This window comes from Peromyscus maniculatus, chromosome 2 (genome assembly GCF_049852395.1).
Source record: "Peromyscus maniculatus bairdii isolate BWxNUB_F1_BW_parent chromosome 2, HU_Pman_BW_mat_3.1, whole genome shotgun sequence".
NCBI lineage: Eukaryota > Metazoa > Chordata > Mammalia > Rodentia > Cricetidae > Peromyscus > Peromyscus maniculatus.
Window position 1 is genome coordinate 154,303,557 of NC_134853.1, and position 23,952 is coordinate 154,327,508.

A 23,952-nucleotide genomic window follows, 5' to 3' on the forward strand; every position below is an offset into this window, starting at 1 on the left:
GATCAGCCACCAGGCAAAGGAGCCAGGGGCCTAGAGCCCTGCTTATCTCTGCTGAGCTCTAAACACACCTCATGCTGAAAATGGACCATATTGGTTGATTTCTTACAGAGCCAAGGTTGAGTCCCACCAGGAGCCCCTTGTTGACTGGGCCTGAACAGAGCATATTCAAAAAAAATCAGGGTAGATCCATCCATGTTAAATCCTGGCCCCCAGAAAGAAACTAAGCTGTTTATTGACCTCCCGGGAGATCAATCCCTTCCCCGCTCCGCCTACAGGGAGAGTAACTTTGAAAGAGCTGCAGACTTTTCCCTCCAGTGCCTCCACGGTTTTCAGCCATCCTCTGTTTGCAAAACCAGCCTCCGCTTGGCCAGTTAGAACATTTTGTGTCGAGGAATGGCCTGTCCCCTGTTCTAGGATAGAAAACAAAGCTTCTAGCGACTTCCTTTCTGGTTAGTGACTGAATGGCCAGCATTGTGGCTTGTGTCCCGATTTGGAAGGACAGCCTCCTCAAAGTCCCTAGAGCGTAGGCGGGCAATAACAAACAGGCCACGAATTCCTGCAGAAACTCCGGTAGGAATCGCAGGACGCGCTAGGTGCCTTCCCCGGCTCCGCCTGCAGAACAGGAGACGTGCCGGTGACGGCAAACTCTGTTCTGGGTGCTGATTACTTAGTCCTCATCGGAACCCCAGATTTGGATTTCTTGCCTGATTTACAGAAAATGTTACTGATATCCCGGTCCCCACCCACCGCGGGGACAGCAGGCGGGACGGCCCTAGGTGAATCCCCACCATTGGCACCGCCCGAGGCTCCGCCTCCCTGGGCCGCCGCCTTGGTCACCTGCCGCCCATGGGCCTGGCGCCGGGCGGCGGGCCGCGGGCGGCGGGCGGCGGGGACCCCCGGGACCGAGATGTGGCGGGCTGGCTGGTGGGCGCCCCTGCTCCTAAGCCTGCTGCAGAGCGTCCCAGGTAAGCGCGGGCCTCGGGGGCGGCGTCGGTGGGCCACTCACCCGAGATCCCGAGACGGGATGTGGGTGCTGGGTCACCCGGGGATCTCAGGGACCCTATGCTCCTGCCGCGGGTTTGCTTGGTCCCAGGATGAAGCAATCCTGAGTTTGGACGTCCTTTCCGGGAGGAAAGGAGCTGGGTTTCCGGAGACCGAGGCGGAGGACATCTGAGCGTTTACTGTATGTTTACCGAATCCTGGAGTGCGTACCTGATTGACCCTTATCAATAGGGGACAGACCTCTTCTGCCCTCCTCGTCCTCTGGCTGCGGATCAGACGCCCCACCCGGGCCCCCCGGGGACCCAGTTCTGGATGATCTGGTCCCTCCTATGAGACTCTTAACAGGGCGTTTTCTCTCTCGGTCTCTCAGATGGTAAATAAGACACCAGGGCACAAAATACCCGAGGCCAGGACCCAGGCACAAAACCCCAACTTTCCAGTGATACCTGCCGGAGGGAGGAGAACTTCTCCTGATAGCAAAAGGCGAACCTCGGAGTCTTAGACTCAAAATAGAAAGGGCTGGGAAGGTTCTTAACTGAGTAAACAATCATAAAAGCCCGCATTATTTTTAGTTGCTTCTTGGTGCTTTGCACTGTTCTTACTAAGGTTTGCAGCCCAGTTGTCCTGTGAGGCAGATAGGCATCATTTTCAGGTGGGGGAAACTGAGTCTCAGAGCACTGGAGAGGTTGCCTTAGAAGTACCCTAGAGGGGGACACAGGACAGAGGAAGCGCGCTCGTGATCAGTGCTATCCCAGAGCGCCCTCACAGCCCTACAGCGGGGGTTTTTAAATTAATGAGGGTTTTGGGGGTGAGGTATGTTCTATCCCCAACACAAACTTTGTCTCTGAGCCCAGTGCCTCTTCCATGAAGGGTGTGAGTGGCACTTCCCCTGAGTGGTGGTTTGAAAGCTGTGACTTTTCCTGGGTGGCCAAGCTCAAACTTCGGAGCCGGCCTGCTCACGAATGGCTGAAAACTAAGGGGCTTATGCACAGACTGGCCTCTTGCTAGGTGCCTGCCTGGCAGGCCAGGAGCTAGGTTTAACAGCAGTGGCAGGGGCTCAGTGATGCAGCCTCAGGGCATTGGACAGGCTAGAAACAGACTCCCACATCCGGGTCTGAAATACCTGAGGTGAGGAGGCAGCCCAGGCTTGGGGCTGAGCTGAGAGACATCATGTGGAGCCGGGATTCTCTTGCCTGGTGCCTAAAAATACATGGGTCTCCGTAGTGATGCGCATGACAGAATTCTCCCTGGGACCACGAGCCTCTCCCGGGGCAGGAGATGGAGCAATTTCCTTCTGTTTCCTGGCACCCAAGGAACGTGGGAAATGTGGGTTAAAAGTGGTAAACAGGTGTGGTTGCTCATTCCTGTAATCCTAACACTCTAGGTGCTGAGTCAAGAAGATCACCACAGAGTTGATCTAGACTAGGCTACAGAGTGAGACATGTGCACGCGCACATGCGCACACAATAAATCTAAAAAGAATAAGACTAAACCCAGGATATACTGGAAGAGGAGGTAGGCCCAGAGCACAGAGCGGAGAGTTGGCTTGGTCTAGATTTAAGTATCCGATAGGGCCTTGGTTCCCCCACCTGGGCTATAACGCTCCTGGATCACTCCCAAAGCTCAGCTCAGCTAACTGGAAGTGACACCCAGTACCAAAGAGGCTGTTCTTCCTCTGTGGTCACCATCACCGTCTCTTCTTAGAGATGGCAAAGCAGGCTACCTGGAGGAAGTGACATTTGAGTAGAATTTTCCAGAGATTAGATGGTGAACTCCAGGCAACCCAAGACACCAAAGTTCAAAGACATCTAAACGATGAGACCTGCAGCTTTGTGAGCCTGTGGGGAGCTGCTAGAGACTTCAACCAGATCGCCAGGCTACCTAAACAAGTCCTTGGCCACTTGGATGAGGAGTGTGGACTTTATTCTAGGCAGGGGGAAGGACAGGAAGTCCAGGCATGGAGCAATCATCTGAGGGTAATTAGTATACCTAGTTATCTGTGAAAGGGGAGGTAGATAGAGGCCAATAAACGGTGGCCAGGGAACATGTCACAGAGAGACAGTGTCATCAAAGGAATGTGACAGAAGCCAGTGGGTGTCTAGATGTTGGGAACACCATGTGCAAAGGATCAGCATAGGGAGCAGGCCAGCGTGCCCCTGGAAGTCACCAGCCAGCAGGACTGGAAAGCGGGGGAACAAGGAGGGGTACGGGTCATACTGGGGGGCCCCTTGGAGGTTCCAGTAAAGGCTTTGGAGTTTCCTTGGAGTCGGGTAGATGGAAACCTTGAGAGGGTTAAGCAGGAGGCAGACACGGTGTGACTTTCATGTTAACCCTTGCGATTGTGCAGAGGGCGGGCTGAAGAGGACACAGATTTTCTGAGAACCCACAGATGCCGAGGGTTCCAGTAGGAGGGAATATCCCCACCCCCATCCTCACAGACGCGGCAAGGGAGCTGGCTATGGCGTTTTTATTGTGGCTTTCTCAGGGAATTTGTCCCCTTCACACTGTTGGGACAAGCACCTGGGAGAAGCAACTTAAAGGGGGAAGGATGTGTCGGGGTTCAGGGGTCCAGAGGGTCTACGGCCATCGTGGCGAGGAAGGCATGGCACAGTGGCTCTAAACTGGGGCAGCCAGAGCCTGTGGTGAGGTGGTTCAGAGAATGAACTGGAACCAGGGCTGGGCATAGTGGTCAATGGCCCCCCTCCCCCAACCCCCACCCCCATCCCGGGTCACCTGTTCTACCAGCCAGGCTCCACCTCCTACAGGCTCCACGGCTTTCAAAATGGCATTAAGAGCTGGGGACCAAACGTTCTAACTGTGAGCCTGTGGGAGACATTTCAAGTTGAAACCAGAACACACAGGACACTTCTTGTACCTGGCAGGGTGCCTAGGACCCAGTTATCCAGGCAACAACCAGGTGCCCCCTCATAGAAGAAATCCATTTATCCTGGCAAACCTCCTGTGGCTCTCGTCTGACTGGTGCCCACTTTAGACCCACCTGGCCATCGCCTTGGCACTGAGCACTGGCCCTGTGTTCTCTGTGGTGCCCTAGGAAGAGCCCAGACTAATTCTTCAGTGAAAAGTGTGAATTCAGTACGTCGCTGCAGGTGGGAATAAGACCAAGGATCCTGAACAGGAGGGTTCGATAAGGCAGGAGGGTTGTCCCCTCTCTCTGGGTCAGGAGAAGCAGGAATACAGCAGATGGAGCAGAAAGGGGGAAGTGACTTACGGTCTGTGTAGGGGAATGGTCGGGAGACCACCCTGCACTCATGGGCAAATGCCCGAATGGTCCATTGAAATAAGCAAGCCATGGGGAGTGTACCGGTAGGTGGAAAGGTTTGAATAGGGTCAGCTCTGGCTGGGTCCCTTGGGATGACAGCTCTGTTCCTGTCACCTAGGCAGCAAGCTTCACTGTATCCGTCCTGCTCCATCAGCAGGGAGGCCCACGAGGGGCCTTCTAAGATTATAGTAGTATCTATTCACTCAACACACATGTATCCTATGTGCACTGTGTCTCAGCCATTCCAGACAAGCACTGGGGTCACAGGGTCAATGTAATAGAGATGACTTGGTCGGTAATAGCGTCCAAGCCTGATGACCTGAGTTTAGTCCTCAAGACCCATGATGGGAGGAGAGAGTCAACTCCCCAGATTTGTCCTCTGACCTCTACATGTGTGCCATGGCATGCACATGCCCATATTCACACATACATGTCACACATGCACACACACACATATACTAGTAATAAATTAACAGTTTAAAAAGATAACAACAGCTGGGTGGTGGTAGCGCTCACCTTTAATCCCAGCACATGGGAGGCAGAGCCAGGAGGATCTCTGTGAGTTCGAGGCCAGCCTGGTCTAAAGAGCGAGATCCAGGACAGGCACCAAAACTACACAGAGAAACCCTGTCTTGAAAAACCAAAAACAAGCAAACAAACAAAGATAACAACAAAAACAATACTTGCCCCACGAATCATGTGGAGTTTAGGAGGGGTCTGAGGCCATTCATTGACCCTTGCCCCGTGGCAACCAGGTGGAACCCACCCTCGGGTGCCAGAGTACACAGAGCCAGCTCTCTCTCGCCAGAGAGGGGACACTAAGGATTGGAGAGGTCAAGGGCTGCAATACAGCAGCTGACAGATGCTGGTCCTCACTGAACACCTATCACACATCTCCTTCTTCAGCTATGGGAACCTGTGCCAAGCTTAGCCAAGAGCTCCAGGCTTCACGACCTCTTTCTCTTCCACAGGAAGGTCCCGACTAGCCCCACCCAGAAACGTGACACTGTTCTCCCAGAACTTCACCGTGTACCTGACATGGCTTCCAGGGCTTGGTAGCCCCCCGAACGTGACCTATTTCGTGACCTACCAAGGGTATAGGGGCGCCTCCATGCTGGTGGGTGGGGAGGTAGAGGGGTATGTGCGGGGATGGAGGGGATGCCCTGGGCTCTCTGTATTCCATGTGTCAGCACCCAGAAGTTCTCTGGGTCTCTGGGAGACGGCCTGTGGCAGGTTCTTGGAGAGGGGCTCTTGCTAGAGGTTAAGGTGGTAGGAGAGGTAGTCAATGGAGGACGGCAGATGACAGGCTTGCTGGAGATGGGGTGGGGCTTTCTGTAAAGCTGGAGTAGGGCTTGAGTGGAGCTGTGAGCGCCAAGACACCAGGGGACAGAGGTACTTGGGGTTTGTGTTGGTCACTTTTCTGTTGCTGTGATAAAAACACACCACAACCAAGGCAACGTATGGGAGACAGAGTTTATTGCAGCTCAGGGTTCCAGAGGACAAGTCCGTGATGGTGGAGGAGGTATAGCAGCAAGAGCAGGAAGCTGAAAGATTCCATCTTCTTTCGCTGCCTGGGGGAGCAGCCTCCAGCAGCTCAGGGCTCAAAGGGAATCCACAGAGTTGGAGTACTAGATGACGTTTTTATCTGAGGGGGTAAGGGAAAAGACACTCACACTCTCTCTTGATAGGCTCCTCCTTTGTTCTTTTTCTATATTCTGATTCTTTATTTTTTCTCTACAGCTTATATATCCACAACAAAATCTTTCAGGCAATATAGAAATTATAATGTGGTTACATTCTATTTTTCAAGTGAATGATTACAATGAATACAAGTAAGAAACATGTTTTCCATATCCCTTACATGATTTAACATTTTACGTATTACAGGTAAAAAACAAATTATCCCCAAGAACCCACATACATCCATACCCAAGCATCTTGTTATAGATTAACAGAGTGTGAGCAAGCAAGCTATTTTTCCCAGCCAGTTCTTTTACTGGCAGGCTGCGTTTTGCAGTTCCAAAATAAAGGACCAATCGTTTTATTAGTCATATTGAAAGGTAATCTTATAAGGACTCATAAACCTAAACTTTTATACATGAAAAACAATCAGTCATTTCTACTTTAAATTTTCAGGATGCGTACACTCATCAATAGATTTTTATATCAGGAGATTGAGGGCAGAAATAGGTACAAGGTATTAATCATCATCTTTCATCACCAACCAGTCCTCGCAAGGAAAGGACATCAGCTAGTAATAACTGGGCTGTTTTGTTTTTTGTTCCTAACCTCAAAGCTATTATCAAAATATCTTAACCTAACCTGAGGTCATTCCAAAGCTTTGTTTTGGCTATGATGCACACAAAAACCTGTGACTGCATCTTTTAACATCAATATTAAAAGAATTCCAGCCAGCCTGGCTCCTGGGACTCAATTGTTTTCCTTAATCCTTAACCTGAACTTCAATCTATGCAGCTCTTTAGGTGAAACTCATAGGTCCTAGCTGTATGACATTTCCTTATATTTATTTTCAATCATCAAAACTCTATTTAAACTAACATTATTATTATCAATTAGACAGTACAGTTTAGGAAGAAATCATCTTCATAACAATCTACGGGTAAAAATGCCCAGTAGGAAGGGATGTATCCATGAGATAAACACACTACATTACAGGCAGTGGGGATCTCCCCACACCCATTCACACCATGACAGATACTAGAGGAAGATGGCAGAAGCAAACATGTAAAGGCACAGCAGAAGCAAAAGACATTCTGGAGTCTGTGGTCTACAGGCCTTGCCTATGGGAGATTCACCCATCAGAGATTTGCCTCCTGGTGGGCTGACTTCAGTTGCCACCTGCTGCTCCTCTCACCTGGCCACTGACAATCTTCAACTGCAAGAACAAAGCCAAGAGAGTAAACAGAAGTGGAGAGAGGCTATGTGCTTTCAAAGCCCTCCCCCAGTGATGTACTTACGCCAGCAAGGCTGCACCATGTCCTCAAACAGTGCCACTGACCGGGGGCCAAGTGCTCAAGTGCCTGGGCCTATGAAGGACATTTTTCATTCAAGCCACTAAAAGGTTGTTGTAGCCAAACAAGTGGCCAAGGGTCTGGTTCTGCTCCCTGTAGAGCCTGGTCATTGAGGTGGACAGGGTGACAGGGTCCTTATCATCTTGGAAGCCCAGGCTGTCACTATTAGTCTGGAAGAATCTGCAAAGGTTACATGTACCCTCCATTTCTTTTTCACTACTGAGTAGTATTCCAGTCTTGACTATACCTGTACTTGTTTCTTCATTTTCCCTTCAATGGGTTTTTGGGTTGCTCCTAGTTTGGGGTGTGTATCAGTTTGCTATGGCTGTTGCATGCTCTTATCAGTGCTCCCCAATACTCATGTTCTCCTCATCTGCAAGGTGCATTCACACGTGTCTCAACAGCCCCAAAGGTCTTACCTCACTCCAGCATGCACTGTCAGTCCAAAGTTCCCTCTAAATATTATCTAAATCATGTGTGGGTGTGACTTAGACCATGACTCACGCTGAGGCAGAACTACCTTCATCAGTGGACCTCAGAAACCAGGGGAAGTCACATGCTTCTAAATTGAAATGGTGGAACAGGTATGAGATAGGCATGTCCATTCTCAGAGGGAAAATCAGAAGGGTGACAGATGCCAGTCACACCTGGTGAGGCAACCTTCAGTGAGGTTTTTCTCTTTGTTTGATTGCTTTAAAAAGATTTATTGCTGGACATGGTGACATATGCCTTTAACCCTGCACTCAAGGAGGCAGAGGCAGGTGAATCACTGTGAGTTTGAAGCCAGCCTGGTCTACACAGTTAGCCCCAGGACAACCAGGACTACAGATTGAGACCCTATCTCAAAAAAAACTGTAGTGTGTGTGTGTGTGTGTGTATGTGTGTGTGTGTGTGTATGTGTGTGTGTGTGTGTGCATTTGTGTGCATGTGTGTATGTACATGTGGGTGCAGGTACTCACAGAAGCCAGAAGAGGGCACTGAATACCCTGGAGATGAAGTTACTGTGAGTTGTCTCATGTGGGTGCTGGTAACTAAACTCAGGTCCTCTGCATGTGCTCATACCTGCTGAGCCATCTCTCCAGCTCCCTCATTTGAGTCTTGAGACAAGATTTCACAAGGTAGTACCGGGTGGCCTCAAGCTTCTTCTGTAGCTAGAGTTTTTCTGCCTTACCCACAGTCAGGACAAATCTCTGTCACCCGCCAGTCCCACAGCCTCTCAGACCCAACCACGTAAACACAGAGACTTATATTGCTTACAAACTGTATGGCCATGGCAGGCTTCTTGCTAACTGTTCTTATGGCTTAAATTAATCCATTTCTATAAATCTGTACCTTGCCACGTGGCTTGTGGCTTACCGACGTCTTCACATGCTGCTTGTCATGGCGGCGGCTGACAGTGTCTCCTCCCACCTTCCTGTTCTCTCAATTCTCCTCTCTGTTAATCTATATACTTCCTGCCTGGCCACTGGCCAATCAGTCTAGCTCAGTCGGTAGATCATGAGACTCTTAATCTCAGGGTCGTGGGTTCGAGCCCCACGTTGGGCACCAAATATAGAAGTAACTGTCTTATTAAATAAGAAACACAGAGCCAATGTAAAGATAAAAGCCCAAGAGGTCAGAGCTAAGAGCCTTACCCTTCCTGCTTCAGCGATCCTCTTCAGTCAAGAGAGACCTACTTCCTGTGTGTTTGTCTTTATATAGACTTTCTGTTCTGCCTTCTCATTGGTTATAAACCCAACCACATGACCACCTCATCACTGCCTGTCTGTACAGACCTCCAGGTCTTCTATGGTTGGTATTGAGATTAAAGGCGTGTGTCTCCAATGCTGGCTGTATCCTGGACCACACAGAGATCTACCTAGTTCTGCCTACCTAGTGCTGGGATTAAAGGCATGCACCACGAACGCCCAGCTCCGCTATGGCTTACTATTAGCTCTGACCCCCAGGCAACTTTATTAACATACAAATAAAATCACATTTCGGTACAAATAAAATATCACCATATTCTTCTACCTTTCAAATACTGGAATCACAGGCATCTGCCACCCTGCCCAGCTTTGTTGATATTTTTTAGACAGGATCTCCCTATGTAGCCTAAACTGACTTAGAATTCACGATGTAGCCCAGGCTGGCCTAGTACTCATGATCCTCCTGTCTCTGCCTCCCAAGTGCTGGGACTATAGATGCATTCCACCATGCCTGGCTCCATCGAAGGCCCCAGAATGATCCTTTTTAGCTCAGTGTTCTGGCCTTGGGCCCACTGGGCTGGCAGTTGAGAAGTTTGAATCAACAGGCTGGAGGACTCTACCCACTTTTCCCTATAAGGCAGCCCTATCCCCAAGAGAACTGTGTCCCAGCAGTTGGGAAGACAGCCTTGCCTTCACCCCTGCTGATCTCTCAATCCTCTTCAGGCTCCATTATCTCTTGTCCCAAAAGATAATGCTAACTATTAAATAACTCTTTTGTCCCCTCTGGTCAACTTACTTCATTTTCTCTAGTCTCTGTCCCCTTCAGTCAAGGCTGGCAGTGGCTTAGCTGGAGCAATTCCACACCCACTTCTGGCTTCTGCTGAGGGAGCTGATTGCGTCCATTAATTACACCCAGGAATTCTTTTTTTTAAAGCTTTCTTTATTTCCATGTGTGTAGGAGTTTTGACTGCATATATGTTAGCGCTCCAGTGCAGTGTTCTCAGAGGCCAGAAAACAGCTTTGGAGCCCGTGGAACTGGGGTTACAGATGGTTATGAACCACCATGACGGTGCTGGGAACCAACATGGTCCTCTGCAAGAGTAGCAAGTGCTCTTACTCACTGAGCCGTCTTTCCAGCCCCATGAATCTTTATCAAAGGATCTTCCAACCACAGTGTTGATGTTCTTTCCAGAATACATTTTTTGAAACAGGATTTCATGTAGCCCAGGCTGGCCTTGAACTCATTAAGTAGTGGAGACTGACCTTGAACTCCTGATCCTCTTTCCTATACTTCCCAAGTGCAAGGATTACAGGCATTCACCGCCACATCCAACTCTTTATTATTTATTTTGCTGTATGGGTATGCTGAGACTTGAGACTTTTCCAAGTCTTCAGGCTCTGGTTCCTTCTTTCTTTAGCAGCTACTCACATTTTACAGTAAGCTAAAAATTGGACCTCACTCTCAACACTTTGCTTAGGAATTTCTTCAGCTAAATAGTCAAGTTCACGTCTCTTAATGTTTATTGTCAACAAAACACTAGAACACAATTCAGCCAAATGCTTAGCTACTATATAAATATTATAATATGTATATTGTAACAAAGACTGCCTTCCCCTTGGTGACAGTAACATAGCAGGTGTCCCTTCTGTCTGGGACCTCACCGGAATCACCCTCTGTGGCAGTTTGAGAGAGAATCTCCGTAGGCCCAGGTGTTGAACATCTGTTCCCAGTTGGTGGCGCTGTTCTCCAGAGCATCCTCACTCGGCGTCTCCATTTTCTCATGGCTCATTCATCAAACCCAGGCACATCCTGACTTCCTGTCCTCACACTCCACACCCAGGCTCTGAGCGCATCTGACCGGCTTCACCTCCAGAGTGTATCCTGGATCTACCTGCTCTCTCTCTCCACCCCTGCTCTCACTTCTCCACTCCTGCTCTCTCTCTCCACCCCTGCTCTCACTCCGCCCCCTCTCACTTCTCCACCCCTGCTCTCACTTCTCCACTCCTGCTCTCTCTCTCCCCTGCTCTCTTTCTGCTCTCTTTCTCCCCCCCTCCCCCCCTCACTTCTCCACCCCTGCTCTCTTTCTCCCCCCCTCACTTCTCCACCCCTGCTCTCTTTCTCCCCCCTGCTCTCTTTCTCCCCCCTGCTCTCTTTCTCCCCCCTGCTCTCTTTCTCCCCCCTGCTCTCTTTCTCCCCCCTGCTCTCTTTCTCCCCCCTGCTCTCTTTCTCCCCCCTGCTCTCTTTCTCCCCCCTGCTCTCTTTCTCCCCCTGCTCTCACTTCTCCACCCCTGCTCTCTTTTCTCCACCCCTGCTCTCTCTCTCTTCACCCCTGCTCTCTTTCACCCCCCTGCTCTCTTTCTCCCCCCTGCTCTCTTTCTCCCCCCTGCTCTCTTTCTCCCCCTGCTCTCACTTCTCCACCCCTGCTCTCTTTTCTCCACCCCTGCTCTCTCTCTCTTCACCCCTGCTCTCTTTCTCCCCCCTGCTCTCTTTCACCCCCCTGCTCTCTTTCTCCCCCCTGCTCTCTTTCTCCCCCCTGCTCTCTTTCTCCCCCCTGCTCTCTTTCTCCCCCTGCTCTCACTTCTCCACCCCCCCTCTCTTTTCTCCACCCCTGCTCTCTCTTTCTCCACCCCTGCTCTCTCTTTCTCCACCCCTGCTCTCTCTTTCTCCACCCCTGCTCTCTCTCTCTCCACCCCTGCTCTCTCTGGCACTGCCGCCTCTGATTCTGCCTTCAGGGTCACCTTTGAAAAGGCATTTTAATGTATTGTTATTATGTGCGTACACACGCATGTGCATGTTACAGTGAGTGTGTGGAGGTCAGAGGACAACTTTGTAGAGTCAGTTTTCTTTCCATTGTGTGTGTGTGTGTGTGCACATTGTTTTGTTTAATTTATTCATTAATTAATTTATTTTTGAGACAAGGCTTCACTATTTAACCCTGGCTGGCTTGACACTCTCTATGTAGACCAGGTTGGCCTCGAACTCACAGAGATCGGTCTGTGTGCGTGCCGGGGTCGAAGGCATGAACCACCATACCCAGCCTCTACTTCCTTCCATCTTTACATGAGTTCTGGGGATCAAACTCAGGTGGCCAGTGTTACCTGGCAAGGACCTTTACCTGTGGGACTGTCCTGCCAGCTCCCAGGGTGACCTTTTAAACATCTGTTAGATCACCTCAGTGTGCCTCAGCCTGTTCACGGTGTCCTGACAAAGCACCTTGGTCTGTGTGAGTTAGAGACAGTAACTATCCAGCTCCGTATTTCTGGAAGCTAAGGAGCCCAAGGGCAAGGCACTAGCAGACCTGGTATCTGGAGAGGACACTCCTAAGATCAGGCCTGCTCACTGCATCCTTACATGGCAGAGATGCCAACCCTGTGTCCTCAGGTGGGAAAGAGGCAGAGTGTCCAGCAGCTCTCTGAAGCCATGGTTAGAAGGCCATATTGTCCTCATGATTTAATACCCAGAAGGCATCACTTTGGGGTTTAAACTCCAACATTCATTTGGAGGAACATGGGCCTACAAACCACAGCAGATCCCATCATGCTTAGGATACATTCACACTCCTAACCCAGACCCGGACTGCCCCCGACCTGCCACCTCCCAGTCTCCCTCCTCCCCCATCCACCTGGGCCTCACCATCCCTTACCCACTGGACTCTGGCGCTCTAGCCTTGCATCTTTCTGGTTGTACCAAACTCCACCCATGCGTTCTAGTTCACTTTCCATTGCTGCTGTAAACACCGTGACCGAAAGCCGCTTCAGAAGGAAAGGGTTGATTTGGCTTGCCTGTCCAGGTCACAGTTGATCACGGAGGAAAGTCAGGACAGGAACTCAAAGCAGGAGGCAGGAACTGAAGCCAAGACCATGGAGGAGTGCTGCTTACTGGCTTGCCCTTCATGGTTTACTCCATCTGCTTTCTTTCTTTTTCTTTTTTTTTTGGGGGGGGTGGGAGTGGGGTGGGGTTTTTTTGTTTGTTTTGGTTTTGTTTTTGTTTTTCGAGACAGTGTTTCTCTGTGTAGCTTTGCGCCTTTCCTGGAATTCACTCTGTGGCCCAGGCTGACCTTGAATTCACAGAGATCCACCTGCTTCTGCCTCCAGAGTGCTGGGATTAAAGACATGCACCACCACCACCTGGCTCAGTCTGCTTGCTTGCTTGCTTTCTTTCTTTCTTCCTTTCTTCCTTTCTTCCTTTCTTCCTTCCTTCCTTTCTTTCTTTCTTCCTTTCTTTCTTCCTTTCTTTCTTTCTTTCAGATTTATTTATTAGTCATATATAGTGTTCTGTCTGCATGTATCCCTGCAGGCCAGAAGAGGGCACCAGATCGCATTACAGATGGTTGTGAGCCACCATGTGGGTGCTGGGAATTGAACTCAGGACCTCGAGAAGAGCAGTCAGTGCTCTTAACCTCTGAGCCATCTCTCTAGCCCCCTTGGTCTGCTTACTTATACAGCCCAGGACCACCTACTCAGGAGTGGTACCTCCCACAGTGGGCTTTGCCCTCCTACATCAATCATTGGTCAAAAAAATGCCCCACAGACTTGCCTACAGGCCAATCCGATGGAGGCATTTTCTCAGTTAAGTTCCCTCTTCCTGGATGATCCTGCCTTGTACTGAGTTGACAAGAACTACCCAGCACACCGTCTCAGGCCTTTGTTCTGTCTCTCACTCTCTCTCCATCACCTGGTCTCCTCTTCCTCCTCGCTGGGGAGCACCGTCTCCCTGGTCGCTTCTGAGCTGCCCTTTGAAGTCAGTTGCTGTGTTTTTAACATGTTATCACTGTACCTGCTGCTATTACTACTGTACCTGGATTTGCCTTGTGGGTGTGGTGATTTCCACCACCACCCCCCATCAGCTGTGAACGTAGGGGAAGCGGGGCCTCACCTGCCAGGCTTTATTGAGTCACTGGTACCTGGAATAAAGCCTGGGCATGAGTCCTATGTTCTGAGGGTGTTGCAGTCATAAGAAGCCTTATGTGTTTGCCTCCGACACTCACTCAGCCCAGCATGGCCCCTGGCCTGTAGCTGGTGGTCTACAGATGCCTGAGCAAATCACCACATAGAAAGTGCCCACTCACTGCAGATTTGTAGACTAGGACGGAGGGCCAGTGCCCTGTGGAAGGACCCAGAGCTATCCAAGGCAGAGACAGGATTCCCACCCACACTTGTCTGCCAGTGACTGCCCGGCTGAGCAGATGGACAGGCAGATGTAACAGCGGCATCTGGCTGAAGGGTGGGATGTATGTTTGGTGAGTCCATGGCCCACCCTCTTCTGTCTCCCCTCAGCTACTCCAGCGACCAGCGTTGGCGAAGAGTGGAGCAGTGTGCGGGCATCGAGGCTCTGGTGTGTCCCCTGATGTGCCTCAAGAGACAGGACCTGTACAACAAGTTCAGAGCGCGAGTGCAGGCGGCTTCTGCCCGCGGCAGGTCCCCACAGGCGGAGTCCGGGTACCTGGAGTACCTTTTTGACAGTGAGTCCCGAGGTTGAAGACGCATTTGCTGTTCTTGCAGAGGACCAGAGTTTGGTTCCCAGTACCCACAGGTGGCTCACAACAGACTGTAACTCCAATTCTAGGGGACTTGACGCCATCTTCTGGCCTCCTTCGCCACACACACACACACACACACACACACACACACAGGCGTGCACATACATACATACATACATACATACATACATACAAATAAGATAAGTATTGAAGGTAGGTCCTTTTAATGAAAGTACTGAGTGAGCAGCCATCCCTTCTAAGAACACTGTCCAGCACAACCTCTTGTATGTGTTTGTGTATGTATTAATATGTTTGAATATGTGTTCACCTGTGTACGCATGTAGGCATGTGTGCATGTAGGCATCATAGGGCGACCTCTAGTGTCACAATTCCTCAGGCACAGTCCTACCTTTGTTTTCCAGATAGTGACTGACCCGGAACTTGCCATGTAGGCCAGACTGGCTTCTCTGGGTCCGAGGTCCAGGGAGCCCCACCACCCCTCTGCCCGGGTCTCACCATGGACGCCCAGGGCAGAGCTTCTGAGCTCATTCCGGTTGCCAGGCTGAGGTCCCGGTCCCTCACCGCTCACCAGCTAGGAGCAAGCTGCTAAATGCCTGCATTTCTCCTCACCCTTCCACCACCTCCTCTTCTAACCGGGGGTGGCACAACTGTGTCCTGGTCACATCTGCCATCTCGGCACCTCCCCCCCTTCTCTGGCTTTCCTGTTGCCAACAGCAGGAAGTCCTCTACTCTTGAAGGCCCTGGGCCTATCTGCACGGCCCAAGGATAAACTCACCATTTCAAGGCTCTGAACCTTTTGCCGCCCAACAATGGCACCGCAGACTGGCTGCATCCGGGGATCAGGGTGGATCTGCCTGCCATGGGCTTTCCTCTTGGCCCCCAAATTCACATCATTTGCAAATGCAGAATTCATTCACGCCATATCAAGGTCCCCAAAGTTGCCTCTTATTACAACATTAACTAAAATTCCAAGATCTCCCGGGTAGTGTCTGAACCAGAGCATCAGATAATGGCTTGGATGCAATCCACTCAGTACGACTTATGAACATGGTTCCTCTCCACCTCTGAGTTGGTGAGGCCAAGGTATACAATCTCTGTTCCCTACATAAAATGTGGGAGAGGAAGGTAACACTAATAAAAAATGGAGGAGACAGGGAAATGGGGGCATTGGTCCAAAGCAGCTGTAAAATCCAGCCAGGTAAACAAATGCCATTCAGGTTGACAGTCTGGGGCAATTCTCCCTGACTCCCAGAGAAGACCTTTGAGCTCCAGCTTCTGCTTCCAAGATAGGCTTCCTTCTCCACCGTGGGCCCCAAGTACCTGCAGCCAAGGGGTTTGCCAGACTCCCTCTTGTGAACAGACATGAAGTCAATGGTTTTCTTTGCTTTCATACATTAAAGACCAGATGGCAATGTTTCTGTGGATAGAAGAGTCTCAGGAATTACAGATTTCCTGTGGCTGCTTGAAGAGCAGCCCCATGGGACATCTAATGTTATGTCTAGGAACATTGTGCTGGCTTGCACACATTTCCCTGGACATCTTTAACTAATCCACCTTCCCGCCCCCACCTTTCATCTTTCTGGGACAGCAAGGGACAGAGCTAAGTTTTGTGAGGTTACTGTTTGGTCTTCACAGCCCCGTCCCCACCCCACCTCTGTGATCACCCTTCCTCACCCAGACTTATCTAAAGTCAGAAGGATCCCAACGCCCATCTAGTACCCACCCACTACTAGTAGTATATTCTGGCAAGTTATAGCTTCTAGGGTCCTGCTTTATTTTTAAAAATTGAGTTGGTGAAGACTGGGGAGAGAGCTCAGTGGTCAGATGCTTCAGAGAGTTCCCGGTTCAGGGAGAGACCCTGACTCAAAGGATAAGTGGAGTTCAACAGAGGAAGCCACACAAGGACCTCTGGCCTCTGCACATGCACTCACAGATATGCTCACCCACACAAACACATGCACACACATGCATAAACACACCCACAGTGGGGCTGTGACGCTCCCCTCCCAGGGCCAGTGAGAGGTAAATAAAAGGGCTGTGAGGAGCTTGCAGCACAGTAGATATTTTAAAAAATGCTAATGTGACTGCTATCTGGGCAGGACAGACAGGAGAATGGAGACTGGGCCCCCAGAGGGTTTTGACGGGTTCTATTCTGTTTCTGACAGTGGAGCCAGCGCCACCCACCCTTGTACTCACCCAGATGGAGAAGATCCTAAGGGTCAACGCCACCTACCAGCTGCCACCTTGCATGCCTTGGCTGGACCTGAAGTACGAGGTGGAATTCTGGAAGGAGGGCGTGGGGCGCAAGGTAGGGGAGCCTGTGCTGTCCCGAGTGGGGTCTCCCACCTCACTTCTCACACTGCTTCCTACACTTTCCTCCAGGAAGCCTCCCCAGGCGCCCTGACTCCAGCCAGCCCTTGAAGGTGTGCAACAGCCATGGCCTGTGTGACAGGAACGTTCTGCCCAGGAGATCAAGTACAGGGCACTTTGCCCTTCATGGGACAGGCCTCAACTGCACCAAAGTTTTCAACCTCATCTTGGAAGTTGTGGGCCTTGCCTCCGAGCGGGGTGGGGCACAAGCCCAAGAGTGTATACACTTGAGTGTGCTAGTGCACATCCACAAGTGTGTGTTCATATGGCAGCCCCAAGGTATCTCCATCAGTCACTTCCCACTCTTTTTTCCCAGACAGGGTCTCCCCATGTAGCCCTGGCTGGCCTGGCACTTGTTATATAATCCAGACTCACAAAGATCTGAATGTTAGCATTAATGCCCCACCTTATTTTTTGAGACCGGGTCTCTCGGTGAACCAGGCACTCCTGATTGAGCTAGGCTAACTGGCCAGGAGGTGGTTGAGATAGAATTTCCTATAGTCCAGGCTGGCCTTGAACTTGCTATATAGCCAAGGATGACCTTGAATCCCTGACCCTCCTGCCTCCACCTCCTAAGTGTTGTTATTACAGGTATGCATAACCATGCCTGGCTTGACTATTTGGTTTTGAGACAGGGTCTCTACATAACCCTGGCTGTCCTGGAACTCACCTATGTAGATCAGGCTGGCCTCAAACTCACAAAGATCCATGTAGTTGGTTCTTTTAACTCTTTGGCTCTTTTGAGGGGCCCGCCACCCAGCTCCAAATAAATATGTGGAGACTTAATTCTTTTTTATGAATGCCTGGCCTTAGATTGGCTTGTTTCTAGCCAGCTTTTCTTAAACTATCCCATCTACCTTATCCCTCTGGGCTTTTACCTTTTTGTATTCCTATATACGTTTCTTCTTACTCTGTGGCTTGCTATATAGCTGGGTGGCTGGCCCCAGGAGTCCTCCTTTCTTTTGTACCTCAATCTTTTTTTTCTCCCAGATTTCTCCTCCTATTTATTCTCTCTGCCTGTCAGCCCCGCCTGTTCTTTCTCCTGCCTAGCTATTGGCCGTTCAGCTCTTTATTTGACCAATCAGGTGTTTTAGACAGGCAAAGTAACACAGCTTCACAGAGTTAAACAAATGCAACATAAAAGAATGCAACACATCTTTGCATCATTAAACAAATGTTCCTCAACATAAACGAATGTAAATCATCTTTAACTAATATTCTACAATAGATCCACCTGCCTTTTATCCCTTAGCATATTGCCATGTCAACACAGAGTTAATATTGCTGTTTTGCCTTCTTTTTCTCCTCTGTCTTTGGAAACTGATAGGCATTTTGTATTCAGGGCATATCTCCCTTCTCACAAGCCACCCACCCCTGCCTTGAACTGCACTGGGCAACTGGGGCAGTTCTGAACCGACAGTGATTGAATAGCCCTTATCCCCAGTGGAAATGTGGGTACCTGCAGACCTTGGTGAGCTACATAGGAGTGACCCCGAGTAGCAGGCTGATTTTGAACCCCAATGGTCTATACAAAGAAATTCAGCTGAGAGGAAACCAGGAAATAGAAATTACCCTTGGTGCTTGCACTTTCTTTCTTTCTTTTTTTTTTTATTTATGCGTGTGGTGTTCTGTCCGAATATTCATTTGCACACCAGAAGAGGGTACCTGATCTCATGAGACTACAGTTATAGGCAGTAGTGAGCCCCCACATGGGTGCTGGGAACTGAACTCAGGACCTCTGGAAGAGCAGCCAATGCTCTTAACTGCTGAGCCATCTCTCCAGCCCCATGCTTGCACTTTAAGAAGGGAAATGAAAGCTCCTGGGTCCAGCCCTATCTCACCCGACCACCCCACTGCATGTACCCATCAGCTGGGCACATGCTCATTGCTGCTTGCTTCTCCAAACAGACCCTGTTTCCTGCCACTCCACGTGGCCAACCCGTGCAGATCCCTCTCCAGCAAGGTGCTAGCGGACGTCACTGCCTCAGTGCCAGAACCATCTATGCCCTCACTGCCCACAAGTATAGCCGCTTCTCTGAGCCAAGCTGCATCTCCCTGGAGGCCCCAGGTGAGTGCAAAATGGCACTAGAGTAAACTTCAGAAGTCTGTGGAAAGTAGAAACTGAGAGATGTGTTCACTTACGGAAATCCCAGCCCTGCCACACTGACTGTGTGTCTTTGGGTAGTTTACATAGCCTCTCTGAGCCTTGGCTTCCACCACAATGGGCTTATCCTCCTGAGGCATGAGGAGGATGGTCACTGGAAGCACCTGGCACACGGGACTAAGCATTTAGAGGGACTGGACCATTGATCCGTCTGCAGTTTCTGTGTTCTCTCCTCCCTAGGGATCAGCTGGCCTGGCCTGGCACTGCCCTTCCTCTTGCCTCTGCTGCTGGCCACCGCTGCAGCAGCTGTGATCTGGAAGAAACTGGAAGGGGACCCCTGGTTTCAGTGGGTGAAGAGGCCTCAAGCCATGGTATGGCACATCTGGGGTGTATAGAGGGCATGGAGGGGTGTGCAGAGGTGGGGCATTGAGAAACAGAAGGTGGGGCTGAGTTTCGAATGCTTCACGCAGAATATCGAACTGGCCCAGACTGTGATGTTGGCCATCTTGTCTCCGTGTCTAAATGCCCACCTCTGGCAGTGCGTTCCTTTAACCCCAAATCCAACAGCAAATCTGTCCACCAGGGAGAGATGCCTAAGCCCCATTCCATGGAACCACTCCACCTCTGCTAAGGATTTATCGGGTGCAAAGAGAAGCACCCAGCCCTGAGACCCAGGAGAGAGGGTCAGACGCGTGTGGGGTGGGAGGTAGTACAGATGGGGGCATCGTTTAAGACTCTAAATGCTTAGTTTACAACTTGACCAAGGCTGAGCATCACCAGGCCAATATTGGGGTGCAAGATATTCTGTCAGACTCCAGGAGCTAGCTGAGGGGAGGGAGAGGCCTAGAGAGGTCAGAGGAGAGCTGAACCAGGTGGGACTCTCTAAATACTCAGGGAGTGACAGGCTTTGAAGACAGAATGCCCTGTGTCCGTGTGTCATAGTAGAGAGTAGTGAGCAGTGCATTGGCCCAGCCCTGAGGCTGCCTATTCATGGCAGTCAGTGGATCTCCCACACCAGCAGGATTTCTTACACTTAATGGCATTGCCCACACCATTTGTATCTCCCTTAATAGGCCAGGTGCCTCCTCCATCGGTGGGGTAGCTCTGAGGTGCGTCTGTGCAAGGGCTCCTCAGAACAATGAAGGTTTTTGCTAGAGAACTGCCCTCCCTCACAGCAACGCCCTTCCCCAACTGTGCTTGGTCCTGGTGTTTCCTGGAAACGCCTCCCAAAGAAACAACTTCCACCTGACCCCATCTGGACTATTGCCAGGGGCCCCAGATCCAGCCAGTCCTGTTTCAAGAAACCCCGAATCACTTTCTCTCCCCTTCCCTCCTTACATCAGGACTTCTCTGAATACAGATCTCCGATGGCAACCTTTCAGCCCAGTGGACCTGAGTTCCCAGATGACCTGATCCTCTGTCCCCAGAAAGAACTGACCATAAGGATCAGACCAGTCCCTCGAGTCAGAGACGCAGGCACACTGCAGGCAGGACCAGAAAAGGACAGCAGTGAGGATGAAGAAGAGGACACAGATGACAGCGACAGCATCCAGCCCTACCTGGAACCGCCCCTCTTCATGAAGGAGAAGCTCCAGATTACAGGGCGCTCGGAGACAGATGAGTCTGGGGTAGATTCAGGGGGCAGTGAAAACTTATCCACCTGGGACTCTTCAGACAGGAGCTGGCCCAGCACAGGGGATTCCTCACTTAAGGATGAAACTGGATCTTCCAGCTGTTCGGACAAGAAGGAGCCAGACCAAGAGCCTGATGGGGATGGGCACCAGGAGGCGTTTCCATGCCTGGGATTTTCTGAGGACGTGAGCACCTTGGAAGAGCCGCTGAAAGATGACCTCTGCAGGTGGAGAATTTGGGATTCCTTATCCCCAAAGAGAGATCTGGTTCCTGGGGAACCCCCAGTTTCTCTTCAGACACTGACTTTCTCCTGGGACAGCCACCCTGAGGAAGAGGAGGGGGAGGAAGAGGAGGAGGAAGAAGAGGAAGAAGAGGAGGAAGAGTGGGAATCAGAACCCAAGGGCAGCATCGCCAGCTGCTGGGACACTTCAAGCCTGCAGAGGACAGAGGTCAGGGATGGGATGCTGGGAGGTTATATGGCCAGGTGAGCTGGCCCTGGTGGCCCATCCAGTCTGGTATTGCTACCTCTACTGCACTTTCCAGGGACCAGAGACACCTCTAGGTCTCAAGAGACACTTGCCCCTTCCTGAGGTAATCAAGGTCCTAGCCACTATTTGTGGATTACTCACAGGCCCTTTGTCATTTGGATTGAGCTGTGAGATGTCGCCATTTCCCATGACCCGAGAGGGATGGAGCTGTTGTGGTCAGCGACTGATTGAGTTCCAGTCTGCCCATTGTCCCAGGGATGACAGACCTTATGGAAAAATCATCCTGGGACAAAATGAAAGAGGCGAGGCCAGGTGTCTGTGGATCCCAAGGATAGACACACCCTCGTCCATAGGTCATGTATAGCATTGCATGAACCAAATCTCAGTTTAAATCCCGGCTCTGCCATTTACCAGTAGTCATCCGAGCAAGCCACTCTCAATCTCTGTACCTCAGTTCCCTCTGGTGCAGCTGTCCCACGGGTATGGTGAGGATTCAGGGGTTTTCAGGTGTGTGTGGCATGGGGTCACCCCTGTCACTTGTACTGTCTGCACTAGAGCCCTCCATCTGTTCAGACTCCAGGGAGACCCCAGCCATCTCTCACCAGAGACCCCCTAAGTCAAGAGTGACACGAATACCTACCTTCCAACCTGTCTCCCCTCCAGGTCACCCCATTCCTTCCTGGTCACCGTCACACCTTCTAGTCGGGGGCTCTCTGAAACCAGAGCCCAACCAACTCTGCTTCCACTTCATTGTTTAAAAGAACACTTCCTAAAGCTTACTTTCTGGTCTAGCCTGAGCCTTTTAGTCATTCTAAATTCCAGCTCCTTTCAGCTCTTAGGTCATTGACAAAAAGCCTGTGGAAAGCCCCAGAAAGGGCATGGGGATCAACACAAACATTCATAATGTGTGCTCAGCACTTAACTTGCGTGATAGCCCTGCACACGGCATCTGGGGACCGCAAGGACATCGAGGTCAAAGTGACTGCCTTGCTGTGTGGTTTCGGCATGCCAAGGCTGCACACCTTTCTTACATATTTGTATTTTTATCGAATTTTGCACTGTGTTTTATATCCTATTTAAATAATACTTTAATATATCTGTTGGTATAATACCCAAAACCTTAAATAAAGAGATCTATTTTTAGAGAAAAAGCTGTAATTGGTGGAAACTAATGTACACTCAGCTATTTGGGATACAGGGAGAGTCCTCGAAAGGAGACCCAGAGAAAGAGGTCTGGGGGATACAGATTCCAGTTGATACCATAAGGAAGTGGGGAACTGAGATGGGGTGAAGAGCAGCCAGTTGAGGTACGAAATTAAACAGGTCCCTGAAGCTGGAGATGAGGCCTCCACGCCCCTGGGGAGCGTCTGATGTCAGTTCCTGGCCCACCAGATGTGATCCTCTGCCAAGGACAGGCACTGAAGGACTCAGCCACTGAGCGACATTCATGCTACATGGAGGTTGTGTTTGGTTTTGAACCTAGGGTCTTTGTGGGAGCCCATTTTCAGGTTCCTAGCGGCTTTACCCAGCAGGTCTGCATAGAGAGGATGATTGGACCATGGGCCTGAGTGCAGGTGTCTGAGATGGTCTGCACTTGGCCGTGCTGGGGGGAGGTCTTTTGCTTTATCCCTTGGCGTTTCTATAAATACCCTAGGACAGAGACAGTCAAGGCCCATTGGAGTAGGTTCCAGGCCCTCTCGAGGCTATCCTGTATTTCCTGTTTATCTCCACAATCTAAATCCTTCTACCTAATATTTCCTGCTGCTCTCACTCAAGAAAACTCTGGGGAACTGTGGGGTTGGTGGGTAGCTGCCCCACAGGTCTGACAGGTTCTAGGGAGGTATCCTACCACAGAGCTGTATCCTTGGCTGTGGGGTATGGCGGACTCCACCATGTGGGCCTCAGGGATTGAACTCAGGTCTGTAGGTTTGCATAGCCAGTGCCTCTGGCCCCTTCTTATTTTTGAGACAGGGTCTCTCTCAGTTGGCTGTGCTGGTCTTGAGTTCACCCTGCTGCCTAGGCTATTCTTGTTCTTGTATCTTCCTGCCTCAGCTTCCCAAGTAGTTGGAGTAACAAGCCCGTACCACCAGGCCCAGCCTCTCATGCACATTGGGATCCACATACTTGGCGTGAGCAGGGTGAGTGTCAGCCATGGCGCTGGGTCCTCAGGGCCACCTGCGCTACAGTGGGCCTGGAGTTTGCTCACTCCCTGGGAGCTCACCCAGTGGAGACAGCGGTTCACAGATAGACATGGAACCATCCCAGTGGGGCCAGCCTCCCAACCTTAACCTCACTGCAGCAGCTCTCCGCTAGGGAGGGTGCCCAGCCTCCAGTGACACTCCTGGGGACACACAGTGAATACCTGCAGGTGTCACTGTAGGCTGCTGCCGATCAGACCCCAGACACGGGCAGAGCTGACCAGCGAGGCCAGGAGCAGGTGCTATGACCCCCTCCCTCCTCTATAATGAGTATGTGCTCCCTAGAGCATATGATTCCTGCTCTGAGTGGGGGGATGCTCAGTCCACAGCAAGAATGGGGTCATTGGCGTGAGAAGCCACAGAGGCCAGCAGAGGGCATCACATCCCCTGGAACTGGAGCTGCCATGTGGGAGCTTGAACCTGGGTCCTCTGGAAGAGCAGCTGGTGCTCTTAACCTCTGAGCCACCCTCTTTTAGTCCCAGTTTTAGGCCAGTGCCAGCTGTCACTTTTAACCAATGGCTTTCCAATTCACAGGCACAGGCAGTGAACAGCGCAGCTTGTGGGCAGACGCGGGCATCTGTGGCCCACTCGACTGCTGTGCAATGAGATCATTCCAGAAAGCAGGGCAGATCATCCTCGTCTGTTGACCCTCAACCA

At 50.8% G+C, this 23,952-nt stretch overlaps 1 protein-coding gene across 5 annotated transcripts; it reads left to right on the forward strand.

Moving 5' to 3' along the window:
• Positions 1-547: 547 nt before the first annotated feature.
• Ifnlr1 (interferon lambda receptor 1) lies at positions 548-22,248 on the forward strand. 5 transcript variants are annotated; one of them, XM_076565396.1, is made up of 7 exons: positions 549-965; positions 5,254-5,377; positions 14,280-14,441; positions 16,669-16,771; positions 18,782-18,941; positions 19,218-19,348; positions 20,321-22,248. In XM_076565396.1, the coding sequence occupies exons 1-7, from the start codon at positions 719-721 to the stop codon at positions 21,095-21,097; spliced, it is 1,704 nt and encodes a 567-aa protein (XP_076421511.1). In that variant the 5' UTR covers positions 549-718; the 3' UTR covers positions 21,098-22,248. The 5 variants fall into 5 exon arrangements, with proteins under 5 accessions (XP_076421513.1, XP_076421511.1, XP_042128022.2 ...); XM_006975700.4 differs by having other exon boundaries at positions 555-965; positions 14,280-14,464; positions 16,669-16,811; XM_042272088.2 differs by lacking the exon at positions 18,782-18,941 and having other exon boundaries at positions 16,669-16,811.
• The last annotated feature ends 1,704 nt before the right edge of the window (positions 22,249-23,952 follow it).

Coding starts and splice junctions, on each gene's coding strand:
- Ifnlr1 (XM_006975700.4), top strand. CDS start 719: ATGTTACTGATATCCCGGTCCCCACCCACCGCGGGGACAGCAGGCGGG. Junction 14,465..16,668: donor CCTGGAGTACCTTTTTGACA/GTGAGTCCCGAG, acceptor TGTTTCTGACAG/TGGAGCCAGCGCCACCCACC. Junction 16,812..18,781: donor AGGAGGGCGTGGGGCGCAAG/GTAGGGGAGCCT, acceptor TTCTCCAAACAG/ACCCTGTTTCCTGCCACTCC.